The sequence below is a fragment of the Thunnus albacares genome, chromosome 6 (assembly GCF_914725855.1).
Source record: "Thunnus albacares chromosome 6, fThuAlb1.1, whole genome shotgun sequence".
NCBI classification, from domain to species: domain Eukaryota; kingdom Metazoa; phylum Chordata; class Actinopteri; order Scombriformes; family Scombridae; genus Thunnus; species Thunnus albacares.
Genome location: NC_058111.1, coordinates 11,546,335 through 11,571,721, shown reverse-complemented (window position 1 = coordinate 11,571,721; position 25,387 = coordinate 11,546,335). Strand labels below are relative to the sequence as shown.

Below are 25,387 nucleotides of genomic sequence, written 5' to 3'. Positions count from 1 at the left end.
AACTAAAATACATGGTATTTACAGATAGATAGACAAAGTAAAAGACTTTATTAATCCCAAATGGAAATTACACAGTGGTACAGCAGCCACTTAATATAAATCAGAAAGAACAAAAATGATGGGCTGAGTAAAAAAAAAAAAAAAAAAAAAAGATGCTAAATTATTATCACAAAATAAGCTAACTTAAATATAAAAATAAATAGTGGCATTAGTAATTTGATTTGTTGGAAAATAACACAAGAAACCAGCATGCGATGAAATTATAGGGAACAACTTATTAAAAATTATTATTTTCCCCCAAAACAAATAAATGCATCATTTTATAACTAAGTGTATGACATGCATGCATAAAAATGTACAATCAAAGAATAATTACATAGTATATTGATATCTGTTCTGTATAGTTTCCCTGTCATAGAAAGTGCAAATATAAAAACTGCACAGAAATGGTATTATTCAAATTCATAGTTAAATTATGACAAAGAAAGTACACATTTTCACACATAATTTGAATATTTGGGTCCCCAAGGGTGACAACGCCTTACAGGATTGTTTCAATTATTTCTTATGGTTGAGATATTTATTTATAAATGTTTTATAGTTTGTAAATCTTCAGATTACAATGAAACTTAATCATTTGTTGTATTTCTATATAAAGAAAATATTTTAATCATGACAAATACATCTTTTGTCGTTTGTATATTTTATCTAAGAGCTGTGTCAAAACTAAATCAGTCAGTTTAAAAAGCAATCCTGCGGTTTGCCTCTGACACGTGGTTTGACCTTGTTTGTGCAGCAGAGGAAAGTTTTCCCAATGTAGACCCTGAGACTCTGATCCCGAAAACCGTAGATGAGCGGGCTGAGAAAGCGTGGAATGAGGATGAAACAGAAGTAATTGAAAAAGGCGATGTCTTCTGGTAGCCAGTTGGCATGCAGCACTATGAGAGTTTCAGTGATGGGGATTGTGTAGGCCAACATGCACAGCAATAGCTGAAAGCCATGCAGCAGCACAGTGTGCATGGCTTTGCTCACAGACACTCGGTCTTGTCTCATCTTCCTGGTTTCCAGCAGGATTCTCATGTATGTGAAGAGGATGATGACAGCCACAACTACAAAGAAGAGCACACTCACAGCAACTTTGATTAATGTCTGGATTGGAGATGAGTTGATGATGACACGTTTACAAAGCACAGGGGTAGAGGAGGCATCCACAGCAGGGTAACGTTTCCCGATGGAGTGGTCAATGACAGGGGAGATACAGCTGATGAGCCACAGAGACAGTATAATGATCCAGATGCGGTCTGAGCGCCAGGTGGCCGGGCACTGGAGAGGATAGATGATGGCAACGTATCGCTCCAGTGACATGGTGGCCAGGATTAAGGGTGTGTTCTGGAAAGTGACTGTGGATATGAACAGCAGAGGAACACAGTAGACAATGGCAAATTTTACCTGGCCCATGACAAAGAGGAAGAGCAAGACAGAGGACAGGAGCTGAAGGGTGTCATTGACTAGCATGTAGGCAAACAGGATGTAGCGTGAGGTGTCCAGAAACTGCCTGTGAGATGCAAAGATGTGAAGCATGAGGACAATGAAGCAGAGGAAGACGCAGAAGAAGGGGATAACCACACACACTTTGATTATCACAGACAGGCTTTTGTGGGATGTTGCATTGAGTGGAAATTCAGTCAGATTCTGCATTTTTTCATGTGCATGTGGACTGGAGCAAACCTGTTAAAGAGAGAAATCACTTAAAGGCCTTTGTACATACTGAGAAATTTAAAATAAATACACAGTTATTATCTAAATAGGATTAAAATAAAGATTAAAGAGCAGCATACTGTCTATAAATGCTTAACAATTGAGAGACAAACACCAATTTTGTCAAGAAAAAATACCTTGTCTTTCCTCATTAACCCTTTTAAAGAGACTATTTGCACTTTTAACAATTTATACATTTCCACATTCAGAATTAATGATCACTCACCTAAGAATGTTTTCATCAGTCAGATGAAATGACCGAGCTTTATACTTATCATACAATGTTTCTTCAACGAGAAACATCTCTGGGATGATCCTCTCCTTATCTGATGTGTTTGGTCTGGTTCCAGTATGTTTGATTCAGGCATGATTCCTCCAGAGATACATTAATTCCATGCTATCGTCATGAAGCATTATTTTTCTCATTAGCAACACATTTCAGTAGGGAGATGGGGCTAATGGGTTAATAGTGAAGCTAATGTGTAGTACATGTAGAGACATTATTGATGTGGTTTACCAGACAATCAAACAGGCAGTCAAGTCAATGATGTATAGCATAAGAATGATACAAAAAAGAACATTTTCCATTTGAGTACAACAATAAAAAATCTTCCATGTGACGTTCCACTGACCAGCAAACAGTAAGAACCAGGAACAAAAACCCAGGCAAAAGCTTTATTTCTCATATTTATTTTTTTCCTAACATCTAATAATCCCATATTCATGCACAATCACAGTGTATTCTTTGCACCATGGCTTGAGCAATTTTATTTGATGCTACCGGTAGTTACTTTGTATATTCAGATTATACACACAAAAAAATGATGTGGTTATAATATATGCATTTTATTGATTAAAGCAAAGAAAAGTGTATGAAGTAGTTAAATCTAGTTGCAGCTTGACCAGCTGCAACATTAAAATGCTGCTTACACGATGCATCGATTACAATAATCCAATAATCAAATTATCACTGACAATCCACATGTCCCATGTCTACTACTACTATTGTCATTATTAGTCATATTACTGTAGGTATGTCAATGAATGAATGAACATATTGCATCCTGTATGTTTTGACCTTAACTTCTCCCTCCACATGGTTGCCGTGGTTACTGATGGTCCTGCTCAGCTGTGTGGATCTAGGCATGTACAAGCTGTGTGAAGACGGGAGCTACAACCTGCAAGTTAGTGTGACCCCTGCACTTTTATAAGTGGGAAGTGAGAAATTTTCATTATATTCGTATTTCATTGTTAGAGTGTTGAGGCAAAATAAAAATGGTATCAAGCAAACTACATAGTTCACTCACTGTTCAGTGTGAGACTTCAGTAATAGTGGTTGAAGTAAAGTCAATGCCAGTAATCCAAGTAGTATGTAACCTAAAACCTCAAGCTAACTAAAATACATGGGTACAGTTTTTCAGACAGAATTGGCCAAATGCTTTGAAGTTGTCCAGTAACTTATACCAAAATGTGGTTGTCTTTATTGTTTTCAGTTTATGGGTAGACAGTTGCTAAAGCTTGTGGTAGGCTGTCAGTTCAGTTCTGTGTGCATTGTGCTTGTGCCAAAGAAGACCACACGCGGACACACGTGCACACACACACACACACACACACACACACACACACACACACACACACACACACACACACACAGACAGACATCTGTAATGTTAAAGGAAATCACAAATTCTATTCTATAATGTTATTAGGACCCATGAGATACATACATTTAAATGATCCTGACTGCATTCTCTCTCTCTTTGTAGTATTACAGTTATGCACCTGTTTGGTTGTAAATTTAGCTTCAAGACAGAGCAAAGACACCATCACAAAAAACTTTACTCTGGTCCATGGTTAGTTTTAGACTCCCTAATTTATGTATTCCACCTTGCACAATTTGTGCATTAATATCTGTTCATGTTTCTCTCTTTCACTAAATCAACCAATCTTACTGTGGAGGACTGCAGGTTATGGTCATAATGTCTTGATCTCTCCTGATTGACAAGGAAACATGTACTCCAACATCCTGGAGAGCATTCTTGACTTGCTGTGCAGTCATGAAGGGGGTTTCTGACTGGAGGAATGTACCGCCTGTAAAACCTAACATTTCATTTTCCTTCTAGTTAATATTATCCCAATAGGTTTTGACAGTATAAGTCAAATATGAGCTAATGATGTTTGTCATTTCTGTGTCAGAAAAATGAGATCCAAATGAGGTTTACTATTTGATTTGGATGCAGGACTCCCAGCTGTGCATCAGAAAATGTGACCACATCCTGTGAAAACCTCCACATGTGCTGTCATCATCATTTCTAAAGCTTGTTCAATTATTATTCACTGTCTGTGAAACAGCTCCAGGATTTGTCACCGATCGGTCTTGTGTCTCTGCTATTAGGAGAGATTCAAGTTTTTCTCCAACTAAAACAAAGCTGTGGATTAGTGTGGATTTTTCCTTTATTTCTCCATAGACTGTCTCCCTACAGAGAGGTACAAGGCTGTTTCTGGCGCTTTTTCACTACTAGACTGATTATTTACACTTCTGGCATGCAAATGACAAGGAATGCTATCTCTTATCAAAAATCTCTGCATGCCTGTCACTCACCGTTTGATGTCCTCCAGTCTCTCCACCTCGTGGTCAATATAAGTTCTCAAGTAATTGATCAGCTTCCGTTCAACACTGATCGCCTGCTTTACGTTCAGCAGCGACGTATACATTTCACCTACAGAAACGGGGATCACAGCTGAAGCCAGGAGACCCCAATTTATGTAAACACATGCAATGCACTTCATCTCCAAGACAGAGAATAAAGCTGGCGTTACTCCAGCAGCTACTGACTGTTTCCTCTCAGTGTACTGAACAGCACTGAGGATCTTCAGGGTTTGCGCCTCCTGGCTCTCCCCTGGTTCACAAACGTGCCTCTACAGTCCTCTCTGGGATCTCCTTCAGGTCTGAGACATGGGACAGACCTGCAGCCTGCATTCAAAGCACCAGCACTTTCACATTACCGCGCGCACGTGACAGCTTTATTAGCTCAATAATCACAAAAATAGGCTGCGTAAAAGTTTATTGAGTTTGTGTCCAGCGCCAGTTTGTGATTAAACCAGCTGCACGTTCAGTTTGTGCTTGGCTGCATGCAAATTAATTATACCACGGTATCATCATTCATTTACTTTAAAAAAAAAAGTTTTTTTTAAAAAAATTAGGCTAAATCTTATGTGTATTTCATGTTAAATCTTTAATCAAATACTTGTGCATATTGGTATTGAGTTTGGAGTTGTAGCGACACCTGCAGGTTGATGTTCTGCACAACAAGCTGCAGTAATAAAACTGTTCAGTTCAGACATTTCAGCATTTGAGTGAGAAAGAGAGAGAGCAGTAAATTATCGCTATATAGTGTTATTTCATACTATTATATGTGCTATTTAAACAGTAGTAGATAGATAGATAAAGTAAAAGATAGATAGAGTACTTTATTAATCCCAAATGGAAATTACACAGTGGTACAGCAGCCACTTAATATAAATCAGAAAAAACAAAAATGATGGGCTGAGTAAAAAAAAAAAAAAAAAAAGCTAAATTATTATCATCACAAAATAAGCTAACTTAAATATAAAAATAAATAGTGGCATTAGTAATTTGATTTGAAAATAACACAAGAAACCAGCATACAATGACTTTATAGGGAACAACTTATTAAAAATTATTATTTTCCCCCAAAACAAATAAATGCATCATTTTATAACTAAGTGTATGACATGCATGCATAAAAAAGTACAATAAAAGAATAATTATGTAGTATATTGATATCTGTTCTGTATAGTTTCCCTGTCATAGAAAGCGCAAATATAAAAACTGTACAGAAATGGTATTATTCAAATTCATAGTTAAATTATGACAAAGAAAGTACACATTTTCACACATAATTTGAATATTTGGGTCTGTAAAAGAAAACTGAATAATAGGTTATCATTTGATTTCTTGAATATATCATACATGTTTCAGATAGTGTTTAAGTTCAGTTTAGTGTTAGTTCGTGTTTCACACATGATCTAAATTCCTCTGTGCTATGTCTATTCTAAACTTAGTTCTTTGCTGTGTAAGATGAGGCAGTTGTGTGTTTAACAGTTAAGTTTATTCTGTTATACCCTTACCTGAGCCAGTGATAAGATAAACTGTAGTTATGTAGATGTTTATGTGTAAAACTGATAAGCTTTAGAGGATAGTGTGGTTTGTACTTAATTTAATATAGTAGTAATGTTGTTTTGTGATGCTACTTGGTGCATGCTTATGTACTGTCATATATGGTCGTGAGGAAAGACTGTTCCTAGGTTAGCTGAACTTTTGACTTATGTTTCTATCTGAGGGTTGGTTGCTGACCTATAAGGTTAGTAAACAGATGTCTTAAATTCTGTACGAGTATTTAAGGGACTGGTTGAGTGCCAACCTTTCAGACAAAGAAAAGATAGCTAGGTGGTATGTATCTTTGTCTCCAGAACTATGATGCATTATACTTCTGATTGTATTATTTGATTACATTATTTCATAACCTGACAATGCTCTCTTTGTGTGTTTATTGAGTGATCAGCAATTTCCCATTACAGGTCCCCAAGGGTGACAACGCCTTACAGGATTGTTTTAATTGAGACCTGTAACACAGTCTGACAAAAATCAAATATGATAACTATATGTATACACATTCAATTCATACATGATTTACATCCAAATATTACAATGCTTATCTGCAAGTAGGGCTTGAAATACAAAGCACAGATTGTCTGATTTCTGAGTTTTTGTCTTTTAAATATTTGTGCATATAGAGCCTAATAAAGGTAAGTGGCAGAAGGCCAGAAGCATTTTGAGTCAGCCTCCCTGCAACTCAGTCACACAGTTCATCATAAATCTTGTGTGATCAGCACTGCAGCCAGAATTGGAGACTGAATCTAAACTTTACTGTAGAACACCTTGAATTAACTCTCTCCTTATTGATGATACTGGGTCAGATGTACGGTCATGGCCTGGTTTATATTTAACTGAGGTAGATCTATAAAACTGTTGAACTTGTCTCTAAAAACGGTGCCAATGTGTAAATAAAAGAAAGGGGTTATGATTGCTCTCTGAGGGCAGCAGAGGTTAAAAGAGTTCTATTCTATTAATGAGAAATTCTTGTTTAGAGTTTTTGATTTTTTTTCAGCATTTCTAAATGTTTTATAGTTTGTAAATCTTCAGATTACAATAAAACTTAATCATTTGTTGTATTTCTATATAAAGAAAATATTTTAAACATGACAAATACATCTTTTGTCATTTGTATATTTTATTTAAGAGCTGTGTCAAAACTAAATCAGTCAGTTTAAAAAGCAGTCCTGCGGTTTGCCTCTGACACGTGGTTTGACCTTGTTTGTGCAGCAGAGGAAAGTTTTCCCAATGTAGACCCTGAGACTCTGATCCCGAAAACCGTAGATGAGGGGGCTGAGAAAGCGTGGAATGAGGATGAAACAGAAGTAATTGAAAAAGGCGATGTCTTCTGGTAGCCAGTTGGCATGCAGCACTATGAGAGTTTCAGTGATGGGGAGAGTGTAGGCCAACATGCACAGCAACAGCTGAAAGCCATGCAGCAGCACAGTGTGCATGGCTTTGCTCACAGACACTCGGTCTTGTCTCATCTTCCTGGTTTCCAGCAGGATTCTCACATATGTGAAGAGGATGATGACAGCCACAACTGCAAAGAAGAGCACACTCGCAGCTGCTCTGATTAATGTCTGGATTGGAGATGAGTTGATGACGACATTTTTACAAAGCACAGGTGTAGAGAAGGCATCCACAGCAGGGTAACGTTTCCCAATGGAGTAGTCAATGACAGGGGAGATACAGCTGATGAGCCACAGAGACAGTATAATGATCCAGATGCGGTCTGAGCGCCAGGTGGCCGGGCACTGGAGAGGATAGATGATGGCAACGTATCGCTCCAGTGACATGGTGGCCAGGATTAAGGGTGTGTTCTGGAAAGTGACTGTGGATATGAACAGCAGAGGAACACAGTAGACAATGGCAAATTTTACCTGGCCCATGACAAAGAGGAAGAGCAAGACAGAGGACAGGAGCTGAAGGGTGTCATTGACTAGCATGTAGGCAAACAGGATGTAGCGTGAGGTGTCCAGAAACTGCCTGTGAGACGCAAAGATGTGAAGCATGAGGACAATGCAGCAGAGGAAGACGCAGAAGAAGGGGATAACCACACACACTTTGATTATCACAGACAGGCTTTTGTGGGATGTTGCATTGAGTGGAAATTCAGTCAGATTCTGCATTTTTTCATGTGCACGTGGACTGGAGCAAACCTGTTAAAGAGAGAAATAACTTAAAGGCCTTTGTACATATTGAGAAATTTAAAATAAATACACACTTATTATCTAAATAGGATTAAAATACAGATTAAAGAGCAGCATACTGTCTATAAATGCTTAACAATTGAGAGACAAACACCAATTTCGCCAAGAAAAAATACCTTGTCTTTCCTCATTAACCCTTTTAAAGAGACTATTTGCACTTTTAACAATTTATACATTTCCACATTCAGAATTAATGATCACTCACCTAAGAATGTTTTCATCAGTCAGATGAACTGACCGAGCTTTATACTTATCATACAATGTTTCTTCAACGAGAAACATCTCTGGGATGATCCTCTCCTTATCTGATATGTTTGGTCTGGTTCCAGTATGTTTGATTCAGGCCTGATTCCTCCAGAGATACATTAATTCCATGCTATCGTCATGAAGCATTATTTTTCTCATTAGCAACACATTTCAGTAGGGAGATGGGGCTAATGGGTTAATAATGAAGCTAATGTGTAGTACATGTAGAGACAGTATTGATGTGGTTTACCAGACAATCAAACAGGCAGTCAAGTCAATGATGTATAGCATAAGAATGATAGAAAAAAGAACATTTTCCATCTGAGTACAACAATAAAAAATCTTCCATGTGACGTTCCACTGACCAGCAAACAGTAAGAACCAGGAACAAAAACCCAGGCAAAAGCATAATTTTTCATATTTCAGTAATAGTGGTTGGAGTAAAGTCAATGCCAGTAATCCAAGTAGTATGTAACCTAAAACCTCAAGCTAACTAAAATACATGGTTACAGTTTTTCAGACAGAATTGGCCAAATGCTTTGAAGTTGTCCAGTAACTTATACCAAAATGTGGTTGTCTTTATTGTTTTCAGTTTATGGGTAGACAGTTGCTAAAGCTGGTGGTAGGCTGTCAGTTCTGTGTGCATTGTGCTTGTGCCAAAGAAGACCACACGCGCACACGCACACACACACACACACACACACACACACACACACACACACACACACACACACACACACACACACACACACACACACACACACAGAGACATCCGTTAAAGGAAATCACAAATTCTATTCTATAATGTTATTAGGACCCATGAGATACATACATTTAAATGATCCTGACTGCATTCTCTCTCTCTTTGTAGTATTACAGTTATGCACCTGTTTGGTTGTAAATTTAGCTTCAAGACAGAGCAAAGACACCATCACAAAAAACTTTACTCTGGTCCATGGTTAGTTTTAGACTCCCTAATTTATGTATTCCACCTTGCACAATTTGTGCATTAATATCTGTTCATGTTTCTCTCTTTCACTAAATCAACCAATCTTACTGTGGAGGACTGGAGGTTATGGTCATAATGTCCTGATCTCTCCTGACTGTTGACAAGGAAACATGTACTCCAACATCCTGGAGAGCATTCTTGACTTGCTGTGCAGTCATGAAAGGGTTTTTCTTCACCATGCAAATGATTTTCCGCTCATCCGCAAGACTTGTGATTGACTTTGAGAATGAAATACCATTGTAACAGAAGAGTATTTTAATATTTCAGAGCAAACCCACTAAGTGGGGTTGTTGCAGGCCTCGCTGTCTCCAGGAGAGAGCGCCGGATCCAACTCCTGCAACATTGACACAGAGGGATCCTCAGAGTAATGCCACATGATTTTCTTGTTTTAAGCAGTGATATAAACTGTGTTAATAATTATTAACTTGTAAATTTGTTTAAATGCCACATGTTCCTTTTGGTGGCTGTTGTTTTTATTTCAAAAGAATGAAATTAACATTTAATGTACAATTTTCTTCTTTTAAGTACTTATATCAGGTGCGTAAATATGGTGAATTATTACACAGTATATTAATATCAGTTTGTATGATGAATTTTGACAACTGTTTTGACTCATTTATTCATTAATTCAAAATCTTTAATGCAGCAGATCAGGGGACTCTTGAAGCTACAAGCTGTGAACAATCAAATGAACTGTTACACTGTACAATACATGTTAGTTAAAAAAAACTGTTACCATTTGATAAACTGCCACATATTTGCTGCGTTTCTTCTTTGCAGTAAGTAGAAATTGGAGAAAAAAAAAAAAATTCCAACAACTGCAGACTCTGAACTGAGTCTTTTCCAGCTTGGAGGGCGAGTTGTCGTATTGATTGTTGGCACTGTGATGATTTTGCTGAGTGGTCATTTTCCACAAGCGAGCTGCCTCACTTGTTCCGGCTAGATCTTGTACAGTGCAGTTTGTGAGCAAAATGTTTTGGCAGGGGCCCTCAGCGTTTATAATGGTGTTTAGTCCAAATCTGGTGTGACTGCAGAAGTCAGTGTTTATGTTTGTGAGCTGTACATGATGCCGTCAATAAACTCAAGTGTCAGTATATTGGTATTATGTAGGCTTATCACTTTATTACTGCACTGCAGTTCATTGTTGGCTCTTAACAAAGCATCAGTAGATATTTAAAAGTGTATTGTTTCAATTGACTCTCCAAAAGGTGCAGTAAGTAAGATATATTCAACTACCTATCAGTTTATATCAGCAGCCAATAAGCTGAAAATACTCTTGCTGATAGATTTAGCAACTTTGGTTAAATCTGACATAAACTTCAGACACATAAACAACATGGGCACATAACATGATCAGGGTTAAAGTGAGGGGGTAATGGACATTGCACTTCAAATGGAAGTTATAGTCCATTTGGTTGAACACATGTTACCAGTCTGGTCAGAGAGAGAGAATGGGGCTAAATCGTGTTGACAGTCAACATAAAGATCAGGACTGTCAATACTGTATATTTGTACTTGTCTACTGTTTGCTTGCTATCCTGGAATTAGGCGCATTGTGCTACAGTATACCTGCTTGTAAACAGAGCATCAACTCTGTGCAAAATATAAACTGCAACTTTGGATTTATGAGCATCTATTCCACTTTTTTTTAATCCAAACTGACACATATATACAGTATATAACAAAACTGAGTACACCCTGGTTATATCACTAAAATGTTAAGTAATTACAAATCCTTTCCATTTAATATGATTTTATTTGTGCTTAGACAATGCCCAAGAAGTACTAAGCCAATTCATTTGAAAAACAGTATGTTTGACCAATTAAACTATAATGAAAGGTACATATTTAACAACGAACTGCAACAATAGTCGGCATATCCTTCATTAGTGAGACTCTATTCTTTAATTTTTTTTAATATTTTGCATGTCCTTTGTATCTTTGTATTTGATGACAGATTCAATCCTCCTGGGCATGGATGATACCAGTCATGCACAAATCTGTGGAGAGATGTTCTGTTATTCTTCACAGATCTTTTTAGCTGCTCTTTGCTAGAGGGATTTTGTTGCTCTACCTTCCTCTTTAAAGTACTCTAGAGGTGTTCTATTGGATTCAGGTCAGGGGACATACTTAGTCGGGTCAGAGTTTTCACTTTTTTCTTCTTTAAAAACTCTTGTGTGATTTTTGCAGTGTGTTTGGGATCATTGTCATATTGGAAAATTCCTCTCCTGCCAATCTTCTTGAGACTGGGAGTCATCTTTTCAATCAGTATTTGGATATACAAACCTGCATTCATCTGTGAATGTCATCTCCCCAACACCTTTTGCACACATGCAGCTCTAAAGCAGCACACTCCAACCTCCATGTTTCTTGGTTGGGACTATGCAGTTCTATCTCATACAGGCTTTGCCCTCTACTGGACTCTATAAGTAATACTCTCCTCCAATCACACGCACACAATCTCCCACTGAAATTTGCATGTACGTAGCTGGCCAATCACGACATGCCAATTCCATCTATTTTGATATAAGTCATTGCCTCACTGCCACCCTCATCCTTCTCTCTTCAGCAACGGTGAATCTGCTCAATGATCTTACCTGTCCACAGATGGAGCTCCAGCAAGTTTGTTCCTGCCTGTCGTGCTTCATAATCTCTTCTGCTTCATGGCATGATGCAGCCACCGCTCTGCATTTATTGCCCTGGACTTCCTTTTCAACGCCGGCAACAGTGGGACCATTTTCGGCTGTATGACATCTTGCTCTGCTGTGATGAGAGCGACCTGAAGCTTGAGATAGACCCCTGCGTCAATGATGAGTCCCATCATTCGCTTCATCCAGTGCCCCATTGACGCCACTGCTACTGCCAGACGCCTCAGCTAAGACTGTCCCAGCCAATGACTAAATTTGCCAAATGTTAGGATACGTGGCAAACTCAGATAAACAGTTAGGCTACATACAGACAGCTTTCGTTGTGATGTGGTTGATGGTACATTTCAGGCAAAGCACCTGACCCCTCCACCCCCCATTCTCCTGTGATTCAAGAAGAATATCTTTTGTTTGACCTGTGACCCCTGCAAGGTTAGGCCATGTTTTCACCCAGTTCATGTTCATGTTACTGGGCTGGGTTGGGCTCCCTACTGCTCCGCTTAAGGGACAGGGATTATAAAGTACTAGGTGGGCTGCAGCAACTGACCTATAGCTGGTTGGGCTCAGTGAGGCAGTCTGATGACATGTCGCAGCAGGGCGAACTTTCATTGGGTTCCGCCTACTGTACCCATAGAGTCCAGTAGAGGGTGGAGCCTGTGAGAGATAGAATGAAGGTTATGATATTGTAACCCTAGTTCTGTAAGCAGAGGCGGAGCCCTCTACCTATGGACCCTGCCACTCCTATGCTATCCGCTGAGGTGGTTTCTGCATGAGAGAGGCAGTGAGGCGCTGCCTTATATACTGTGTGGACACATGGAATCGGTAGGCATGTCCTAATTTGCCAGCTACGTACATGCAAACTTCAGTGGGTGATTGTGTGTGTCTGATTGGAGGAGAATATTACACATAGAGTCCAGTAGAGGGCTGGGTGTGTGCTTAATGGAACTAGGGTCACAATATCGTAACCATCATTACTGTGGTAGTCCTGGCCAGGTCTACGCCAAACATGCTGGGCCCCATCTGCTCCAAACAAATTTATTTTGCTTTTATCTGACCAAAGAATGTGCCGCCAGTATTCATCAGGCTTCTTGTAATGTTCTTTGGCAAAGTTTAATCTTGCAGTTTTGTGCCATTTTGTGAGCTATGGTTCTCTTCTTTGACGTCGTCCATAGAAGTTGACTTCATGCAATGTCCTGTTAGTCAGGAGTGAAAAGTCACTGAAACACCAATTTCCATAGACAACCCTTGTGCCAACTCAGAAGCACTTGGCAAAATGCCAAAGTTTTCCTATTGAAAAGTGTTCCTAATATTTTGTCACCCTCATGTATGGTAATTGGGTATGAAAAATATTAGGAACACTTGCATAAGGTTCATAAAAGTAGAATTTATGACAAAGCTTTCATATTGGATTGCATTACATTGCACATGTGTTCCTAATAAAGTGCTCAGTGAGTGTGTATATATAATGGTAATTACATTAGAAACTTTTGGGAGTTAAATATCAATAAAGGATGAACAGTAGATAGCACTTTTGGTGGGTGGGATGATAAATATTTTTACCTGGATTAACCTGACTCCGGTCTCGCAAAATGTGCCATATAAATTTCTATTCTTCAACCACTGGTTCCAGTTGCATACATGTTTATAAGGCTGCTCAGATGTTTGTGAACTCCAGTGCAAAAGATGAACAAACACCTTGACTAACACCTCATCTGACACAGAACAGGTGGTATTTTTGATGCAATGCATTATCTTTTTTGACAGCACTCCAGTGTCACACTAATGCATTTTGAGGTCAGTGATCACAGTAGAGCGGTAACTTACAGGAGTAGAATCAGTATTGTTTTGAAGAAGATGATGAAACCCATACATACAGAGACATCCCTACAGTTTAATGAGCAGAACTGGAGAGACGTACTGTGTGATATCTCTAGAGCACAGTTAGAGAGCAAGTCCTGTATTCCCTGCTTAGTAATTAACAGACCTGTTGATTATTAACATAAAGCTCCTGAGTCTAATTGTGCAACCTGAAATTTCCATTTATTTGGCAAACAAGTTGACTCTGCTGAGAGCGGCTCACTTAGGCTCGTCAGCTCTTTACGCAAGTTCTGCGTCAGTAATCAGGACTGCAGGGGGTTGGACCAAAATCTGTGTCCAAAACAAATTCTGCTTCTAAGCCCCAGTGAATGCAACCTCAGCAGATAATATATTTGCTGGCTATCAGGCAGAATGACAGCCATTGCCAAACTTTTGGCAACAAAAGTTTTAGTGAAATATTAAATGACATGGACAAATGAAACAAGGCTATATTCATTCAAATTAATTAATTAAAAAGCTGACATAGTAAAGGTGCAATACAGATTTTACACACACGAAGAAAACCTCTGGCACAATTTATGTAATGTGTATATTGGTTGGTTTCATTATAACATTAATGACATAGGAGAATATGATGGTGACAAACATGACTGAGTAGGAGAACAAACTAAACATGATCATAAGTAAAGTACAGTACAGTTTTTGTGCTTTTTTGTCCATCTTTAATAAAACTTGGCCACAGTCTGACTCAGACAATTCAACATACTGAGAAACTGTAAAGTGGATTGACAGAGCAGGACACAACTTTCAAAGTGCAGGCCAAAATAACAATTATGAATTACAGGAATATTTATTGTCAGAACCAGCTCTTCTTTTAACAAGTGTATGACATTAATTGTTACCAGGTTATTTGCTACATAGGTCTATAATCAACAGCATTAAGATAAAGACTTTTAAAAAGTCCAGTCCTGTAAAAGACAAATAGACAAGAATAGGACACAAGTGTTCAGGTTAAATTGTCATTAAGTTGTTCATACTTATACCATCAGACTGAAGTTGTTAACAGTGTTAACAGTTATCATAGCAATTTAATCACAGTCATGCTCATAACAAGAAATAGAAATAGAAAAAGCAGAAATGGAGAACATCTTTCTAAATTGTAACTACAAAGAAACTGAACTGAGGCCATTCTTTTCTGTTCAAGCTCAAAAAAAAAAAAAAGTTTCATCCCTGAAGCCATAAATGAGAGGACTCAGACATCTTGGAGCATGAACAGATATGATGTAGTTAAAGTACCTGACTTGAACGAACAATATGAAATCAATCTGAAGTACAGCAGTTTCTATGAAAGTGCACCAAAGCTGGGTGAGACAGAGGGGCAGCTTTGGCCACTTTTATCATTTTATCATAGGAGGACACAATGGAGACACACATGATCAAGAGGTAGAACTGATTATAGATGACCTAAGATGATCCTAAAATAAACGTCTCCAGCAAGGATACCTTATATTTCTTGTAGATGATAAGGGAGGAATCAAAGATATGACCATGTTGGTGTGCTACATACTGACTTTACTGATTCCTGACTTTTCCTTTAATGCCACATTTTTGGTTTTGTGTGAAGTGCAGGATGAATCACAATGACATGGCATGGAGCTGCTAGCATGATCGTAGACTTCACTAAACAGTGGAAGGATCTTGATTGGCCAGCTCAGTTGAGACAAAAATGCCTCAAAACAAGCAATAAGTGACGGTAGCTGCAGAACAGGCCTGGCAGAGCACCACTTAGGAAGATATCAAGTGTGTGCTGATGTCTATTGGTTGTAGACTTCTTATAGTCATAGATATTTATATTTATTTTTGGCCACTAAAATTGGGGGACAATGCATAACAGTTCCTATATGTTTCATATTATGTGGCGGTTAACACCCTAAAAGCTGGCACTGTATATTTGATCTAATAACACAGTCCACACCTGGCTTATCTATAGTATATAGCAGATCTATATATGTATAACATATATAGTATATGATGTGCATCTTTGTTTCAGACATTTATGAACCAGTAATACAAAAATGGAGCTCCAAGTATTTTTGTTCAGATAATGCACTTCTATATTAATTGTATATAATTTACAATCCCACAATGCAATGTGCAACATTTTATAGATGTAAAAATTGTCGTTGACTCTACAGTGGTCAGTGATGATGTAAAATTATGATGATTAGATTAATTATGATGACTTCAGAATGTACAACAAAAGCAAACACACAGGGCCTTGTAACATCTGCATTTCTGGTAGTAAGACAGACAATCTTAAAGAAATGGAAAATACAGAAAGAGGACCGCTATAGACTGGATAACTAGTTCAAAGAATATATGGACATATTAACGATGGAACAAGCAGGATGTACCCTTTAACAAAACCACACTGGACAAAGTAAATTGTATGTAAAGACATATATTATCAGTAAGGAGAGCTGCTGAGAAAGTGCAAAGCCTGAACTGATTCACAAAAAAAAAAGGTCATAGTACCCTCTTCCTCCCCAACATTGTGTATGTTTTGTAAATGTTGAGTGTTACGTCATGTCACAGTTTGTCCTTTGTCTGTGGAAATCATAAAATATGAATAAAATTAAAAAAAATACTGCTAACTGTATAGACAATATAGTAAATGTCTATTACTGTGTATAAAGAGTAGTGAGTGAGTGAATAACAAGTGTTGTACAAACAATTAACACATCAGGTTCTGCAACCTTAACGTAATTTCTGTCTCTGTGGGCCTTTTCAGATAAGGCCAAATACGCACATTTGCTGGCAGAGTCAACAGATCAATGTGTTTTACGCAAGGAGAGGGTGCTGGGGCCTTACAAATACTCACAGGACATGACAGTTGGTAGACGACAAGCAGACTGAAGGGTTACAAGCAAGACTTTTCTCTCTGCTTTTACCAAGATAAATTCTACAAATCTACTGTGAGTGGACAGCAGATTAGTTTAAATTGTGAAAAGGAAGAAAACCTACAGCCAGCAGCAAGTTACTTTAGACAGATCGTAGCAAATACATCCTACATTTGCAGCAGATCTAATTTATTTGCAAAATGCAAGCCGTTCGACAGTGTTCAGTGTGCGCCAGCCGTACCACTGGAGGACTTCTGCGAAATCAGGCAGACATTTCACTGCTGAGGACCAACAAGAGTGTGCTCAGAAGAGGAGCTGCCTGCACTCGTCTCCTAAGGTAGGTTATAGATATCTAGATGATGTTACGCCAACAAAAACATGCAAAGGATTTGAACACTTTGTGCACATTGCATTGCAAGACATCTTATGCATTAAAAACACACCGTAAAGCTGAACAATTTTAGGCATTCAGCTATTTACTTGTGATTTTGCCATTCTTCCTGTGAAAACTAGAATGTAACCTATACAGCATTACCACTCTTACATGGAAGATATATTTAACAGAAAAAATGTGTATGTCAACTATAGATTTGACTTCTCAAACATCCCCTAAAGATTTTGTTTGTGATCTTGTCCGCTAGATTAAAATTTTTATCATTTCAACTCACAGCACTACCAAACTTTGAGCCATTGTTCATGACCATAGTAACTTACAACCTGTCCTAATTTTTCTCCAGCAGTTCTGAGAATGCCCTCTTCAGCAGCAGGAATCTTGGAGTCCAGAAGTTGGGGGAATGGAAAGATACTGCACAGACAAGCACAGCGTCTTTAAGTGTTGGCCGCAGGCTTTGTGCTGTTCCCTTTACACAGGTGGGTGGGAATATAATATACATACACTAGTCCAATGTCCTGCAGCTGCACAAATCATTTTCCTGTTCTTTCATACGTTGTGCATACAAATTGAAGGATGGAGTTAAAATACAGATTTTTTTCCCTTCTTCTTGTAGCAAGTGGAAAACCTCTCTCATGACTCCCTGATCAAAAGAGCAGCTTCAGTGGTCACAGACAGTTCAAGTACTTTCCTCTCCCAGACCACCTTGGCTCTCATAGATGCCCTCACAGACTATTCAAAGGTAGGTTTGAATCTCATTTGAAACATTTTATCCACATATGAGGATTACCAACCTAAGTCGTAGAGTTTCATTCATCATTAGGAGAAATGGTTGTATTAGAGGGTACATCACCACGATTCAGAGTTTGTTGAAGTCCATATATATTGAAAATAATTTGAGTATATCACAGTGAGGATAATACCTCTAAGTAATGACCATGAAAACTACTTTGGATTTGGCAGTTGTCTCCAAATTTGGTCTTCCATTTTTTCTACACTTGCACCACAAAGTGATAATTAAATATAGAGTCTTCCTGTCTGTCTTGTTTCTGCATTTAATATGAGGTTTACACATCCTTTGGGCTGGAGTCATAAGACTAAAAAACGAAATCTGTTCTACGCCTTTGTGAAGAATAGACACACCTGTCTGATCAGAAAAAAACTACTGTCAAACTAATGGTTAGTGTTTAAAAATTGCCCTGTACTGTCCCTGACTGTATGTCCTCCCTTTGTTTGCTAACAGGCTGTGCACACACGTGTTGCTCTCCAAAGACGCTATTTGGCCTCAGTGGGAAAACTGACCCCAGCAGAGGAGGACTCCCTCCGGCAGGTGATCAATGGCCAGCGAGCTGAGGTTAGTCTGTGCTGTGCTCTTTGGAGAAAAGTTGTTTAAAACTACTCGATCATTCAGTTTCTCCTATCAAATTCATCAATTTAAGAAAATAGAGGTATCATATTGAGTTTGTCTTGTCTCTTTGCCCTGCCAGGCTAGTGACAGACTGGATGAATGCAAACGTTTTGAGTCGACCTGGATCAATGCTGTCAATTTGTGTAAAATGGCAGCTGAGGCAGCGTACATTTCAGGTGAGTAGAAAGTGTGCCTGAACTGTTCAATAAATCAACTTAACTAAATAATAATTATCATTTCTGGTGACAGATTAAGTAACTATTCAGCTGGATTTCCTGAGGCATGATTTAATGCTGAATATTGTGGTATTTAGGAATAGTGTTGTTGCTGTCAGTGTTACATTTTAAAAAGTTTTCTTAAGGTCAACATCTACTCAAATAGTTTGACTAAATGTGTGTTTGCATTTGTGTGTTCCCAGGAGCTGAGCAGGCGTCCATCACAGTGAGGACAAACATTCAGTTGGCTCAGTCCCAGGTGGAGGAGGCACGGAAAATGTCAGCAGATGCAGATAAGAAGTTGGCCGAGACTAAAGTAGAAGAGATCCAAAGAATGGCAGAATATAATGCCTCCCTAGAAGATAGTGAGGAGCTTGAGGTTCACGAGGCCTATCTACGGGAGGACTAAGACAAATAGTCAGAGATATTAGATAGCCGGAAAAAAATAAGTGCATGTTAAAGTGCTGTTAATTTCATATTGACATGGATTCACCTTCAAAAGCTTTGAGCTTTCTACAATGTATTATTTCCCTATTACGTCTCTTCTTTTTTGAGCCTGTAGGATGTTTTACACAAAGAAAATCTAATTTTGAGAAGGGAATCAAATAAATTGCTAACAATTTGTAATTCTTTACTGCATCAATCATTATTTAAGACTATTTATTTGATTAGTGAATGCTTTTGGAGCTTCTGGAAAATTATTATCAAATCTCCAGTATATATGGGCTCACAGTGTTGTTTGTTGTGTGTTGGTTGCCACAAAGACAGTTCTTTTTTTTATATAAAACTATTGTTTGTATTGTTTTTTCATTGTTCAGATTATAATAATAAATAAAATATGTATTTGATTCAATACAGTATATATGTGTCAATGGGGTCTTGTTTGTTGCAATATCATGTAATCCTAAATTACTGTAATGTGGCTCCTACAACTGAACAGTCACCTCACAACAAGAAGGGTCTGAATCCTTGTCATCTCTACCTTTAACGGGTTGTCTGAAGATGAATACGTTGTGTGAAAGCTGCATTTGACTCTATAGATCCTAAGCTTTCTGGAGACCTTTTAAAACTTTTCAACCAATTAATAAAGAGCCATGAATGCAGATTTGTAGAATCCAAGCACATATGTCACAACTCTCTTTGTTCTCCAATGCTTTTTTCTCCTACAATACTTAACCAAAGACTAATACATTTGAAAAAAAACCAAACAAAACAACACAATTTATTTACCAGTGTAGAAACATGACTCACAAGTAATCTGAATATACTAAAAGCCACAATGCTGCTCAGGGGCCTTCTTGAGAGGCACAGTGTTTTTAAATTCATTTTTTATTTCAGCTCATTGAAAAAGTGATAAGCTGCATTATTACAGATAAAGTAAAACACTTAAAACAATAAACGGTATTGTTTTCCAGACACGCCTAGTAACAAGTCAATGATATTTGGGTCTGTTTATAATTTGTTTAATGCAGTTTATTTAATACAGAAAATATTACCCAGGTATAAAGTACAATAGCAAATGTGCAAATGTTGATGTTGCACAACTCAGGTTATGGGTAGATGAAATGTTCAAATTCGATTTTCTTCATTAAAAAAAAGGTGACATATTGCCCTTGAACCTTGCAGCTGATGAGAAAAACAACTCAAAGAGCAGTGGATTCATGGAGCCAGAGGCTTCACTATAATGAAACACACACACGTGCAAAATAGGTAGCACAAGAGTGTTTATTTTCAAGACACTTCTCATTGTAACAAGTAAATAATATCAAATTAAAAGCAATTTTGGGATGAAAAGCAGGAAATTGTGTGGGTCAGTGTAATATACTCTTAGTAAATGTACAGGCTGGAACAATGTAATCACACAGTTGTTCATGAATAGCAAATGCAAACATCCCAAAAACATGTATGATTTTCTATCATTTTTGCTGTTGCAACAGGATTCATTAAATCATGTTTCCATAAAAAAAGCATAGTGAATAAAGCTAGAAACAAATGCAAAACATGTTATTTTAATAGCAAAATACCATGACTTTAATTTGTCAAGCAAGATAAATCTGATGAGTGTTTCTTATACAAGCCACAGAGAGCATAGTATTTCAGTGCATGAAAGAACATTTCATCCCTGAGGCCATAAATGAGAGGACTCAGACATCTCGGAGCAAGATAAAAAGTAATGTAGTTAAAGTATCTGATATTAATGAACAACATTAAATCAATCTGAAGCACAGCAGATTCTATGAAAGGGCGCCACAGCTGGATGAGACAGAGGAGCAGCTGGAAAGCATGAAGAACCACTGTCCTGAGCCCTTTCCATGTTGACTTTTTGTTCTCTCCTGATGCAGCTTTGGCCACTTTCATTATTTTAACATAAGAGAAAACAATGGTAATGCACATGATCAAGAAGTAGGATTGACTTATAGCTGACCTAACATGACTGTGCCAACTACGCAAGATGAACATCTCCACAGAACATATTTTGTCATGGGTGTAGAAGCTGTGGGTAGCAGATGCAAAGAAGAAGGAGTGAATAAAAATACAGGGTATAGAGCTGAGGCCATGAATGATGAGGATGCACTGCAGAGCGCTGCGCGTGGAGCAGAGCTCTGCGTGCCGCAGGGGCATGCAAATGGCCACAAAGCGCTCCAGGGTCATTGCTGTGAGAGTAACTGGTGTGACAAAAGTGTAAAGAATCACAACAATAGACATAATGACACACATGCCAATCTGCATGGTAAAACGAAAATAGCTCAAAATGAGCAGTATATCAGATATGATTAATATCAAGCTATCAGACAGCAGTGTAACAGCAAATAAGATGTAGCGCATGGTTGTGTAGAAGAAATCCTTTGAAAAAAAGGTTACAGTGAGCAACAAGTTGATGCAAAGGAAGATTACCACCAGAAGCTGCACTATAATGACCTGGCCATTGATCTGACGCTGCAAGTATGCACCACCAACTGATGAATTATTAGTCATACCAAAATATTTTAGGCACTATCAAAAGTTAACTGATGTATCTTATAATAACAATATCACATATATTGTTACATATCTCTTATTACATAAAGATAAATGTTAAGCCCATTGTTCTTTGAAGTCATTAGATGCTATTACAGTATAGGTAAAAGACAAAAATCAAACCTTCCCTTCAGTAACATGTGGCTGTTCAATGTGGGCCACATTGTGGCCCATATTCAAAGAGTAATGGCTTCAGCTGAGCTCTGTTCAGGTGGTGCAGGAAGATTTTATAGGAGTGACAAAAACATACCAGAATGATACTGAATGAAACTTGGTGCTCAACACAGTGTCATCACTGCCCCTTACTACAAGTATCACTAATTGGCTATCCATAGTTAGAAACTAAAAGTCTCTAGAGTGACCTCAGTAATTAGGCTCCTTTCCATAGGAAATGTTTATGTTTTTTTTTTACTTCACTCTGAGAATTTTATTTTATCATGCCAAATAAAAAAGCCTCACAATGTAAAACAGCTGGCTATATATTTATACATCTCAGCAGGCCTAACGGAATTATATATATTTAATTATAGATTGCCTATTTAAATTAATGCAGTGAACAGTGTAATGAATGTGTTGTGGTCATCATCACTGTCTATTTGTAAGGTATGCAGAAGCCTGAGCAAGCAAGCTAACTATAGCCTGCAAACAAAACAACAATGAAGAAACCTGCAGAAAAGAAACTTTTTGTACACTGGATGAAATGTATTAATATTCTATGTTGATAATAACTGAACGCACCCTTTGATGTTGGAAGGTTTTTTTCCTAATTTGGTGGTGGTGGGCATGTGTCACTCTTAAGTGATTGCGCAAAATGAAACTGCATTGTGAAGTTCATCTGAGGTTAACATAAAGCTTCAGCAGCAGTCTGAGTTACCAAAATCTAGCAGGTTTGTGCTGGTAGTCATTAGTAGGTTTACCATCTGTGTTTGTCCTGGCACCAGACACAAGCAGCAACTTCTATGGCTTGAGGCTGAAGCCAACGCGGAAGTACCTTAAAGTGCAATGCCACCAACAGCCGCTGGATGTTGGCTCCAAAAACTGGCTCCAACTGAGTCCCATTCAAAAAGCGTCAACTTCTCCCTGGAAATACTAAGTCAATTACTTTTTTCAACAAGTCATTATGGTCTCAATCACTATATGCGGGTCCTCTGATAAGTGTGCTAGTGGTGATTTTGGAAATCATTGCTCTGTTAACAAGATTTGAAGACTTATAGTAACTTTGATATCTGCCGTGTGGGCGTTGCTGTTTGCTCACCTGCTGCTCTCCCTGGTTCTGGGGCTCAAGTGCACCGCTCGGTGTTCCCAGTAAGGTAGAGTTGGTCTGAAGTAGTGTGGCATGTTTCCAGAATGTGAAAGGCAAAACCCCACACTCCTTACATTGAAGGTCCTGGCTCCAAATGGAAAAGATGCCACCAACCATAAGCAGCAACTCTGTTCTAGCTTGGTAACCTTCATGTATAGTATAATCTTTACGGTTGTAGTCATTCTGCAGTCTACAGCCAAGTGAAACTATTGGTTGAGACTTATTTTATGTCTGTAGTGGTAATGAAAAGGTTGGGTGAGCCCAGCCTCACCTCATACACTCTTCTGCAGGCCTGTGAGGTCCATGATGGATGGAAAAATGTACCATTCATGTGTACCTCTAGCTATTTCTCTCTCAACCAGCTTGCAAACTTGCCATTGTGCATGGATTTTAATGATTTTAAATCATAACACATTTAAGTCTCTCATTTTACTACTTTTACACTTGTCCTCCGAGTATGTTGTACCAAAATGAATGAAATACATCAGATCATGCTGAGTGCACTGTCCAAAGATCTGCACATCTCTGCAAAAGCAAGTGATTTGTGTCAGTAGTGAGATGATAGGGGTTGTTTAAGTGTACTGGCTCACCAATATACCGGGAATGTTATGTAAAGTTGTTTTCAAATGCTCCAACAGCCTATGTGATGAAGTGACGGTTTCAATGCAATATTGCCTGCCTGACAGAAAATGTAATAACACTTTCTGCTGTTGGACCTTCGTGAGAGGGGCACACTGTTAGAAAAAAATCTCAAAGAGCAGTGGATTCATAGAGCCAGAGGCTTCACTATAATGAAACACACACACATGCAAAATAGGTAGCACAAGAGTGTTTATTTTCAAGACAGTTCTCATTGTAACAAGTAAATAATATCAAATTAAAAGCAATTTAGGGATGAAAAGCAGGAAATTGTGCAGGTCAGTGTAATATACTGTTAGTAAATGTACAGGCTGGAACAATGTAATCATACAGTTGTTCATGAATAGCAAATGCAAACATCCCAAAAACATGTATGATTTTCTATCATTTTTGCTGTTGCAACAGGATTCATTAAATCATGTTTCCATAAAAAAGCATAATGAATAAAGCTAGAAACAAATGCAAAACATGTTATTTTAGTAGCAAAATACCATGACTTTAATTTGTCAAGCAAGATAAATCTGATGAGTGTTTCTTATACAAGCCACAGAGAGCATAGTATTTCAGTGCATGAAAGAACATTTCATCCCTGAGGCCATAAATGAGAGGACTCAGACATCTCGGAGCAAGATAAAAAGTAATGTAGGTAAAGTATCTGATATTGATGAACAACATTAAATCAATCTGAAGCACAGCAGATTCTATGAAAGGGCACCACAGCTGGATGAGACAGAGGAGCAGCTGGAAAGCATGAAGAACCACTGTCCTGAGCCCTTTCCATGTTGACTTTTTGTTCTCTCCTGATGCAGCTTTGGCCACCTTCATTATTTTAACATAAGAGAAAACAATGGTAATGCACATGATCAAGAAGTAAAACTGACTTATAGCTGATCTAAAATGATCGTGCCAACTACGCAAGATGAAAATCTCCACAGAGCATATTTTGTCCTGGGTGTATAAACCGTGGGTAGCAGATGCAAAGAAGAAGGAGTAAATAAAAATACAGGGTATAGAGCTGAGGCCGTGAATGATGAGGACGCATTGCAGAGCGCTGCGTGTGGAGCAGAGCTCTGCATGCTGCAGGGGCATGCAAATGGCCACAAAGCGCTCCAGGGTCATTGCTGTCAGAGTAACTGGTGTGACAAAAGTGTAAAGAATCACAACAAAAGACATAATGACACACATGCCAATCTGCATGGTAAAACGAAAATAGCTCAAAATGAGCAGTATATCAGATATGATTAATATCAAGCTATCAGACAGCAGTGTAACAGCAAATAAAATGTAGCGCATGGTTGTGTAGAAGAAATCCTTTGAAAAAAAGGTTACAGTGAGCAACAAGTTGATGCAAAGGAAGATTACCACCAGAAGCTGCACTATAATGACCTGGCCATTGATCTGACGCTGCAAGTATGCACCACCAACCGATGAATTATTAGTCATACCAAAATATTTTAGGCACTATCAAAAGTTAACTGATGTATCTTATAATAACAGTATCACATATATTGTTACATAAATCTTATTACATAAAGATAAATGTTAAGCCCATTGTTCTTTGAAGTCATTAGATGCTATTACAGTATAGGTAAAAGACAAAAATCAAACCTTCCCTTCAGTAACATGAGGCTGTTGAATGTGGGCCAC

General features: G+C 38.1%; 5 protein-coding genes across 6 annotated transcripts; 1 reads left to right on the top strand and 4 right to left on the bottom strand.

Moving 5' to 3' along the window:
• Positions 1 to 735: 735 nt before the first annotated feature.
• On the bottom strand, positions 736 to 2,196 carry LOC122984252 (odorant receptor 131-2-like). The gene has a single exon (XM_044354589.1). It carries the CDS (start codon positions 1,696 to 1,698, stop codon positions 736 to 738), a length of 963 nt encoding a protein of 320 aa, XP_044210524.1. The 5' UTR covers positions 1,699 to 2,196.
• Positions 2,197 to 7,040: 4,844 nt separating this feature from the next.
• On the bottom strand, positions 7,041 to 8,135 carry LOC122984645 (odorant receptor 131-2-like). The gene has a single exon (XM_044355216.1). It carries the CDS (start codon positions 8,065 to 8,067, stop codon positions 7,105 to 7,107), a length of 963 nt encoding a protein of 320 aa, XP_044211151.1. The 5' UTR covers positions 8,068 to 8,135; the 3' UTR covers positions 7,041 to 7,104.
• An 8,606-nt stretch (positions 8,136 to 16,741) lies between these two features.
• On the top strand, positions 16,742 to 19,571 carry LOC122984130 (diablo homolog, mitochondrial-like). 2 transcript variants are annotated; one of them, XM_044354456.1, is made up of 6 exons: positions 16,742 to 17,103; positions 17,507 to 17,636; positions 17,774 to 17,899; positions 18,401 to 18,511; positions 18,645 to 18,741; positions 18,984 to 19,571. In XM_044354456.1, the coding sequence occupies exons 1-6, from the start codon at positions 16,967 to 16,969 to the stop codon at positions 19,187 to 19,189; spliced, it is 807 nt and encodes a 268-aa protein (XP_044210391.1). In that variant the 5' UTR covers positions 16,742 to 16,966; the 3' UTR covers positions 19,190 to 19,571. The 2 variants fall into 2 exon arrangements, with proteins under 2 accessions (XP_044210391.1, XP_044210390.1); XM_044354455.1 differs by having other exon boundaries at positions 16,765 to 17,103; positions 17,504 to 17,636.
• Positions 19,572 to 20,811: 1,240 nt separating this feature from the next.
• LOC122984251 (odorant receptor 131-2-like) lies at positions 20,812 to 21,756 on the bottom strand. Its single transcript, XM_044354588.1, has one exon. It carries the CDS (start codon positions 21,754 to 21,756, stop codon positions 20,812 to 20,814), a length of 945 nt encoding a protein of 314 aa, XP_044210523.1.
• A 2,482-nt stretch (positions 21,757 to 24,238) lies between these two features.
• On the bottom strand, positions 24,239 to 25,183 carry LOC122984250 (odorant receptor 131-2-like). Its single transcript, XM_044354586.1, has one exon. The coding sequence runs from the start codon at positions 25,181 to 25,183 to the stop codon at positions 24,239 to 24,241; it is 945 nt and encodes a 314-aa protein (XP_044210521.1).
• Between the last annotated feature and the right edge of the window lie 204 nt (positions 25,184 to 25,387).